A 10354-nucleotide genomic window follows, 5' to 3' on the forward strand; every position below is an offset into this window, starting at 1 on the left:
AAAAAAAAAAAAAAAAAAAAAAAGAGTAAACATACAAGTTATTTGGCAACCTCACTAGTGCCAGTGCCACATAAAAAGCATCCAGTTCACTCTGTTAAGCGGATGGCGTTAGAGAGGGCATTCCAGCCATAGAAACCATGCTAAAGCAGACATTGGAACTTGTCACAGTCCTCTGGCTTGCCAGATTCTGTCAAACCATCCAATACATGCCAGCATAGAAAACATTCATTAGGATAACGATGAATCTAATTTTAGATATTTGCATGTTTTTATGAATTATAATTCCTCATGAAATTGCACCAAATTTTATTATGTGTTCTACTTACCCACAGATCCTGGAGATTTTAGAGTATTTAAAGCTTCCGATAAACGGGCAGCTTCTTTGTTCAGATTAAGCATTACATCCTGTACACGATGTAAATCTTTTTCCATTTGGTATCGAGTGTTGCTAGGATCTCCAGGCTGGAAACGGAAATTATTGAATGATTATCTTTGCAATAAAGAGATGTAGAATAATATTGGTTTCAAATGTTGGCACAAGGCCAGCAATTACGGGTGTGGAGATAAGTCAATCACATTGACCTCCAGTATGTAACCGGTACTTATTTTATCAACATTGAAAGGATGAAAGGCTAAGTCGACTTCAGCAGAATTTGAACTCAAAATGCAAAGACAGATGAACTGCTGCTAAACATTGTGCCCGGTTTGCTAACAGTTCTGCGTGTTCGCCGAATTAATAGAATAATCTTAAAAGTAATAGGAATATTATTCGTCAACATATGAAACTTCAATCTGTTCTGAAAACAGTAAAAAGAAAAATATCTACCTCAAGCATCCCCGTCAGTCATTTTAATAATAATTTTAATATTTCAACTTTGGTTGTATGATAAAAACTTCCTGATTTTTAAATCACATGAAAACCCTTATTCAAAATTTCATATTAATTTATATTTTTTCAACACGTAAATACTGAACAGTATATATATAAAGGATAAAATCTTTTTAAGAGCATAAAATTTGCCAGCAACCAGCCATGAAGCTTGAACTCACACCCCTCCAATATCCAGTTGGAGCGCTCTACCCTTTAACCCTTTCGTTACCAACCCGGCTGAAACCGTCTCTGGCTCTGAGTACAAATGTCTTGTTTTCAAAAGTTCTAAATTAAAATCTTCCAACAAACCTTAGTCGTTAAACTAAACTGCTGACCGGCGAATTCTTTGGCAATTTTAGAAGTTATAAAGTCATCCAGAAATGCTAGATATCATATAGACTACATCATACGTAAACAAACATAAGTTTGCTTTCGAAGCATTGAAATGTATTGTAGAAGTAGAAAGATAAATTTTTTTCAACACATAAATACTGAACAGTATGTATAAAGGATAAAATCCTTTTAAGAGCCGAAAAACAGATATCTTTCTATTTGTTTTACAATACATTTCAACGCTTCGAAAACAAACTTATGGTTGTTTACATATGATGTAATTTATATTAATTTATGCTCTAAACACCAGCTTAATAATCATTTCTACTATAGGAACAAGGCCTGAAATTTGGGGGAGGGGGATAGACAATTACACAGACCCCAGTACTCAACCGGTACTTGACTTAACCCCGAGAGGATGAAAGGCAAAGTCGATCTCAGCAGAATTTGAACTCAAAACATAAGGCAGATGAAACACCACTAAGCTTTTCACCCAGTGTTCTAATGATTCTGCCAGCTCACCGCCTTACACCAGTTTAATAATGATAACTACTTTACAAAATTAATTATTTTCAAAATTAATGGAAACAACGATAATGTATTTCAAAAGAAACATACAGTTCTATATTTAAGATGTTGTATTCCTCTCGGGGGACTCACAAAGAAAACACGAGTTGTACTATTTAGTTATCACATTTATTATTAACTATAAACAAAGAACGCACTCACCGAATGTTCATTATCAAGACACAAGAATGTTGTCCTTGTGTTAACAACAAACAAGATGAGGACAAATATCCGTCGAATGTAAATAATGTAAAAGAAACATGGTAACATGGATAAAAGAATCAAACTCACCAAAGTCGGTGCACTTCGACTTCGATTCAGGTCACCATGCACTTTTGAGCGCAACAAAGCTATTTCATGCTCCAGTTTACTGCTCTCTGCAGTGAGTTCTTCAAGTCTCTGTAAAAAAACATTTCCTTCTTTGACTAAGCAATACTAAACATTATTTGTTCAACAAACATCACAAGCGGAAATCTAAAAATCTGCTTAAATGAACAACCTGAGAGAAACATCCAAAATCAACCTGAAAATAGTGTTGCTGTTTGGTCAGATTTGTTTTATTAAAAGACGAATATTCAACTGAAACACCTTACACAATCTAAAATTTCAATACCTCAAATATTTTCGGAAATTGTCAGGTATTTACCTTTGATGCTTCTGCTAATTGCTGCATTGCTCGAGAGAGTTCCCGCTTAATGCTATGTTCTTTGTGGCGGAAATGTTCAAGCTGCCGGGGATCGATGGTGTGTTGGTTCTGCTGCTCAATTAAAACACCTCTAAGAGTCGTCTCGAGTGATTCCTGAAGAGAAATTACAACATGAAATTAATAAATAACCAGTAACAAACAGTCCTTTCTACTGGAAGCCCAAGGCCTCAAATTTGGTGGAAGGGATTAAGTCAATTACATCGACCCCAGTGTGTAACTGGTATTTATTTAATCGACCCCGAAAGGATGAAAGGCAAAGTCAACCCCAGCAGAATTTGAACTCTGAATATAGTGGCAGACGAAATACTGTTAAGCATTTCGCCTGGCATGCTAACAGTTCTGTCAATTTATCATCTAGTAACAAACATAATAACAGACATTTCACTGTCGTCAAAATCTGACGTCCACTTTCCCAATCTGGCATCGGTCAGATGGAATTTATTTAGGCAAATTTTCTACAGGTGGATGACCGTATTGTTGCCAACCCTGTTTCCAGGCAAAGTTATATTTCAAATGGTCAGACAGGTTTTTTTCATGGAAGGCTGGGAACAAACAACATCACATATATTCTTTTATTTGTTTCAATCACTTGACTGCAGCCATGCTGGAGCACCGCCTTTAGTCAAAGAAACCAACCCCAGAACTTATTCTTTTGCCAAACCACTAAATTACAGGGACTTAAACACACCAACATCGGTTGTCAAGCAGTGGGGGGGGGGACGAACACAGACATGCAAACATATACATATTTATACACATACACGTTTAGCTTCTTTCAGTTTCCATCCACCAAATCCACTCACAAGGCTTTGGTTGGCCCAATGCTATAATAGAAGACATTTGCCTAAGGTGCCATGCAGTGGGACTGAACCTGAAACCATGTGATTGGGAAGCAAGCTTCTTACAACACAGAAGATGCTCATTTACAACCATCACATGACATCTGGACAAGGGTATACACATATACACACACACCATGTTGTGAACAGGTCATGGTTTCAAAGCAACGAAAATATTTTGACAAATTAAATTTAAATGTTGAAGTGAATCGAATGGTTTTTGTGTGTTTCTTAAATGGCTTATAAACAACACCTTCCAGACTTTAATATCATTTTTTAAATTTTCATTTAAAATATTTTGATATACGACAGTATTACGGAGAAAGTGACTTTACAAGTGCCAAGACTAGTACATAGTGCAAAGCAATTGTTGAAAGAGCAGAAACAATGCAAGGTCGAGAGGCTCCTGAGGATATGAAGACTTCACTAGCACTGATGACCTGATAGAAAATGTACCCAGTGCACACTGTGTAAAGTGCTAGGAAGGGCAGCCTGTCATAGACACCACATGAAAGATTAAATACATAAGAAAGACATAGTCCTGTATCCCACCAGGAGGAGGTGATAACTCCAAATAAGAACTGACACAGACTGGACAACCCATGCCAACAAGGAAAGCAGATGCAAAATCATGATGATGAAGATGCTGACTGTGGTGGTGATGTTACCAAAACTCTCTTTACTCTTTTACTTGTTTCAGTCATCTGACTGCGGCCATGCTGGAGCACCGCCTTTAGTCGAGCAAATCGAGCCCAGGACTTATTCTTTGGAAGCCTAGTACCTATTCTATCGGTCTCTTATGCCGAACCGCTAAGTTACGGGGACGTAAACACACCACCATCGATTGTCAAGCGATGGTGGGGGGACAAGCAGACACACAAGCATACATATATATACATATATACGACAGGCTTCTTTCAGTTTCCGTCTACCAAATCCACTCACAAGGCTTTGGTCAGCCCGAGGCTATTAGTAGAAGACACTTGCCCAAGGTGCCACGCAGTGGGACTGAACCAGGAACCATGTGGTTGGTAAGCAAACCACTTACCACACAGCCACTCTTGCGCCCAAAACGTCAATTTTATCTTTAAAGACTGATGGCCATTTACTGACACAGAAACAAAATACATTTGACAGACAATCATAACTAACTTAGATATTTTATTTGAACAATTTAATTAATGAACTGAAATTTAATACAATTATTATCTTCAACAATTGATTCGATTAAGAAACCACACAAAATCCAGACAAACCTTATCTTCTTTGAGACCCGTCACTGCTAAACTCTTCTCCTGGATTAATTTGTCAAGTACGTACAACCGCTCCATTTTTTCCTGCAAGACAAACCAATAAGCATTTTTTTACTTGTTTCAGTCATGTGACTGTGGCCATGCTGGAGCACAGCATTCAGTCAAACTAATCGAACCCAGGACTTATTCTTTGTAAGCCTACTACTTATTTCATCAGTTGCCTTTGCCGAACCGCCAGGTTACGGGGACATAAACAGACCAACATCGGTTATCAAGCGATGGTGAGGGGACAAACACAGACACAAATACACACGTACATGTATGTGTGTGTGTGTGTATATATATGGGCTTCTTTCAGTTTCCATCTACCAAATCCACTCACAAGGCTTTGGTCGGCCTAAGGCTATAGTAGAAGACACTTGCCCAAGGTGCCATGCAGTGGAACTGAACCCGGAACCATGTACTTCTTACTACACAGCCACACCTGCATATTCCTGTGTATATGTGAAGGCTTAGTGGTTCAGGTATTTGACTCAATCATAAGATCAGGAGTTTGACTACTTGTAGTGTGTTATGTCCTTGAGCAAGACACTTTATTTCACGTTGCTCCAGTCCACTCAGCTGGCAAAAATGAGTTGTACCTGTATTTCAGGGCCAGCCTTGCTTCATTCTGGGCCACACAGACGATCCCTGAGAACTACATTAAGGGTACGTGTGTCTGTGGAGTACTCAGCCACTTGCACATTAATTTGAGTAGGCTGTTCCATTGATTGGATTAACTGAACACTTAACGTCGTAACCAACAAAGTGCCTCTTTGTGAGAATGTGTGGATATGTGTCTGTGTATGAATATGCATATGTGTGTGTGTGTAATTCAATTGACACCAATTGTGACTGACCGTGCAGAGTGGCACCTACATTGCTAGAAATAAGAACTAAAACCATTAGAGCCACAAAGAAGAACATATCTATGCACTGACAGGGGAGATAACCACCCCACAGCAAGCAAGATCTCCCTTGTCAGTGCACAGACATATTCTTCTTTGTGGCTCTAAGGGTTTTTAGCTCTTATTTTTAGCAATGTAGGTGCTACCCTGCACTGTCACTCACAATTTGTGACAACTGAATTTTTCCATCTTGGTGGTTTTATATTACATATAGCTGCCTTCGTTATTTTATCATCATCATCATCATCATATATGTATAATCATTGAAGCAATAATTTATTTCCCTCAATTATTTCCAATGTACTTTAACAGAATTATTTAAACAGTTACACATTATTGTTTATTTATTTATTGAAATTCTTGTGGTTTTATGTAGTTATAGAATGTAGAAATGGACTTTACATAGCATAGAAATTGTTTTTAATGAGAAATGTCAGACTTTAAAATCAGACAACCAAAAAACAGAAAATAATAACAATAATAATAATAATAATGAAGGACAGAGGTGCAATTTAAATTTAAAATACTTATCCATGAAATTGTTTTTCGAAGGAAGATAATTTCTAACCAAATAAAATGTTTGTGAAGTAATTTAAACTGTCATTCAGAAGAACTGGAATTGTTTGATTAAGTCTGATAAATTAACAGCAGACATGCACAGAACACACACACTACAATACAAAAACAATAAGGGTGTTTCTACATTGTTGGTTGATCTGCTAGAAATATCAACCAAATTTTCCTCATATCACATCGTAATACCTTAAACAGTGAAGTTGTTAGTGTGTGTATTTCCAAGGCAGCCCCTAAGTTTATCCAACACCCCTGTTCCCTATACAGGATTACACTACATGACCCCAACAATTTGCATATTTTTTCAAATGTAGAATTTTTTTTTCATTAAAATGCACATGTTAATAATTATGAAATTTGCAATTTGAATACTTCTTCATTTTCGTCACATAACAGGCGTTTTCAGTTTGTGGCTCAACTTCATGAGTAATTTCGATTGTTGAGTATTTTTCTTCAGACCACCAAATTCATCAAAAATAGAAAAAAAATTAAAAAATTTCAAACCTCCAAATCTGCTTCATCTTGGGTCAACTCTTGAACATCTTTCTCGATCTGTTGGAAAATCTGCTCTTCTTGATGTCTGCGAGAGAACTCAATCATATTCTTTGGAGGAATATACTCATCAGGATGGAGAATGTGCTGAAAGATAAACAACTTGCCAATAATAATAATAATAATAATGATGATAATAATAATAATAATAATAATAATAATAATAATAATAATAATCCTTTCTACTAAAGGCACAACTGGTACTTATTTTATCAATTCCAAAAGGATGAAAGGTAAAGTCGACCTTGGTGGAATTTGAACTCAGAATGTAGAAACATGAATAATTTTGCCAGCTCACTGCCTTAATAATAATAATAATAACAAAAGCAGTCAGAGAGCGCAAACCACAGCCTAGGCAACACCAATGTCCTCTCAATGATTAGCCAGAGATGATTTTTAAAATGAGAATATCTGAAATAAAACGTGACTGCTCTCACAAACAAGAATACTAAAAATGAACCCAACCGCTCTCAAAAATTTAGGAAAAAAATCGTGAATTAATCTAGAATCCTTGTTCGGTACTTGATCAATCCCAATGGTAGTCATGGAATGTGAAGGTGGGGGTGCGGGCCGTGTTTGTAATGTAGTGTGTGTCGTCTGCAGTGGGAACAAGGACAGATTTCTCTATGAAGGCCTTTTTTAGTCTATCCACTGATAAAGTGTCTTTACAACTATTAAGGTCTACAGTGAAAAATTTACCCATGTGTGAAAGGAAATGGAAAAGACCTGCATTTGGTGCTGTTAACGGAGGTTCAACAACAGCATTGTGCACAAAAACGTGAGTCCAAACTGAAAGAAGCCCATCGTGTGTGAGTGTGTGTGTGTGTGTGTGTGTGTGTGTGTGTGTGTGTATGTGTGTTTGTCCCCACAACATTGCTTGACAACCAATGTTGGTGTGTTTACGTCCCCATAACTTAGCGGTTCGCAAAAGAGACCAATAGAATAAGTACTAGGGTTAGAAAGATTAGGTCCTGGGATCAACTAAAGGTGGTGCTCCAGCATGGATGCGTCAAATGACTGAAATAAGTAAAAGAATAAAAGAATGATGATGATGATGTGTGTATGTATAAAAACAAATTGTCTCTACAGTAATTGTGTGGGTGTCAGTAAATATATAAATCAAAGAATTTGGTTCTTTAGAAGTGGTTTACAGTTATGAGAATGAAGATTCATTGTAAATATCGAAGGGAACCATACCTTGCGGTACTGTGTAGCTAACATGTAGTTATTTCCACCATATAAACTTCCCATGGTTACCATGTTGTCCACTAAACTCTCAATTGGTTTATACATTTCAAGCTACAAAAGAAAGAGAAAAAAAAATTGCCTTAACAATGAAAACTTGTGTTAAGTTTTTTAATTCTAAGGACAATAAAATAAGAAATTAACAAGCCGTAGATTAAAAAGGAAAGTGAGTGATTCTTTGTGCTATAAGCATAAAGACTGAAATTTAGCAGGAGGGAGCTAGTTGATTTCATTAATCCCCAGTACCTCACTGGTACTTTATATTATCAACCCCAAAAGGATGAAAGACAAAGTTAAACTTGGTGGAATTTGAATTCAGAATGTAAAGCCAGAGGAAATGTTGCAAAGCATGTTGTCTGGTATTGATTTTGTCCCCTTGTTGTTGGCACTCCGTCGCTTACAACGTTGAGGGTTCCAATTGATCCGATCAACAGAACAGCCTGCTCGTGAAATTAACGTGCAAGTGGCTGAGCACTCCGTAGACACGTGTACCCTTAACGTAGTTTTCGGGGAGATTCAGAATGACTCAGAGTGTGACAAGGCTGGCCCTTTGAATTACAGGTACAACAGAAACAAGACGTAAGAGTGAGAGAAAGTTGTGGTGAAAGAGTACAGCAGGGTTCGCCACCATCCCCTGCTGGAGCCTCGCGGAGCTTTAGGTGTTTTCGCTCAATAAACACTCACAACGCCCGGTCTGGGAATCGAAACTGCGATCCTATGACTACGAGTCCGCTGCCGTAACCACTGGGCCATTGCGCCTCCACTTTGTCCCCTTAAGAAAGCCCTAAAGAAAGTAGACAATAAATGTTATGTAATAACTCACTTTGTTTTCGACATCATCGCACTGTTTCTTGAGCTCCATATAATGTCCATGTTTATCTTCAAGATGAAAGTCTAACACTGCATTATGTTCAGCAAGTCTGTGTAAGGATATTGGGATTAAATATTTCCTTTGAAATGGTCGTTAACGCTTTAGCATTCAGATTACTCTTTCAAATGTAAGACTTATTTATTGTATTGGATTAATCATGGATTATCTTGTAGCAATGATGTGGTTACTTACTTTTAGAATGACATTTTAGTGTAGGTATGAATGGCTGGATCTGGCCAGTTTGGACATAAAACAGGTGGAATTTTGAGGCCAAAAATGGCTGATTTAAATGCTAAATGTTTAATGAAGCAGTAATTTGTTTTTCATAAAACAAATAGCAACGAGCACTCAGAGAGCACAAACCTCCGCCAAGGCAACACTGACGTTCTCTCAACGATTAGCCAGAGATGATTTTTAAAATGAGAATATCTGAAATAAACTCGACTGTTCTCACAAATGAGAATACTAAAAATGAACCTGACCGCTCTCAAAAATGAAGTAAAAAAATGGAAAAATAATCCAGGATCCTTGTTTGGTACCAGATCGATCCCAAAATCTAATCAGTTTGTGCCAGCCATGAGGCCACACATCGCTGAAAGTTTCATCCGAATCCATTCAGCAGTTCTTGAGATATCTTGTCTACAGACAAACATACGAACACAACTGAAAAACAATACCTCTGCCTTCGCTAGGGCAGAGGTAATAATAGAACTAAGAAGCTACAAGGGCAAAACTAAGATAATTATTCAGATTCAGTAATAAAATGTATGAAATCTGTCAAAGCTGCAATATTTATTACATTGCTCACAGTCAGAAAAGAAGTTTCTAATGAAACAGTTTAATTACAATCACAGTTTCATAAGTTAATCAACAGTAAGTGTTAGCGTCTGATTCATGAGCAGATGTGCAATGCAGTGACTGAGATTAAACAAACTTAAAAGTAGTTCATATATGTTTGAGAGATATTTGAACCTGTAAAAGACTTTTCACTGCAGTTTGTCTTGGAGAAAAAAAATTCTTCATGACAAGACAACAGTGTTGTCATGGCCAATGCCAGTTCCACCCGAATGGCACTTGTGCCGGTGGTGTGTAAAAAGCACCATTTAAGCATGGTCATTGACAGTGCTGCTTGACTTGCTCCCATGCTGGTGGCACGTAAAAAGTACCATCCAAGTGTGGTCGATGTCAGTATCGCCTGACTGGCCCTCGTGCCAGTGACACGTAAAAAACACCCACTACACTCTCGGAATGGTTGGCGTTAGGAAGAGCACCCAGCTGTAGAAAATTGGAGCCTGGTACAGCCTTCTGGCTTGCAAGCCCTCGGTCAAACTGTCCAGCATGGAAGGTGGACGTTAAATGACGACGATGATGATAATGACAACAATTTTGTCAAAATCTCATCTTTTTGTTTAAATGAGAAATTTTTTTTCTCTCTGACAAACTGAAGTGGAAAGTCTTTAAGGATTCAAATATCTCTCAAACAATATCTGAACTGGTTTTAAGTTTAACAATATCTGATGAAGATCAGAATCAGAGAAAAAGAAATGAAACTAAACAAAAATGCCATCATCACCACCATCATTTAATGTCCATTTTC

At 37.4% G+C, this 10354-nt stretch overlaps 1 protein-coding gene across 1 annotated transcript in view; it reads right to left on the reverse strand.

Moving 5' to 3' along the window:
* LOC106880977 (uncharacterized) overlaps positions 1-10354 on the reverse strand; it is a 164838-nt gene that overhangs the window by 31589 nt on the left and 122895 nt on the right. The window contains exons 16-22 of the mRNA XM_052969454.1: positions 8710-8836; positions 7839-7940; positions 6594-6728; positions 4573-4653; positions 2418-2570; positions 2063-2170; positions 327-462 (exon numbers count right to left, since the gene is read on the reverse strand). Of these exons, the coding sequence (XP_052825414.1) occupies positions 327-462; positions 2063-2170; positions 2418-2570; positions 4573-4653; positions 6594-6728; positions 7839-7940; positions 8710-8836 (842 nt within the window). The remainder of the gene's footprint in view (positions 1-326; positions 463-2062; positions 2171-2417; positions 2571-4572; positions 4654-6593; positions 6729-7838; positions 7941-8709; positions 8837-10354) is intronic.

Source organism: Octopus bimaculoides, chromosome 7 (genome assembly GCF_001194135.2).
Source record: "Octopus bimaculoides isolate UCB-OBI-ISO-001 chromosome 7, ASM119413v2, whole genome shotgun sequence".
In the NCBI taxonomy this organism is placed as follows: Eukaryota; Metazoa; Mollusca; class Cephalopoda; order Octopoda; family Octopodidae; genus Octopus; species Octopus bimaculoides.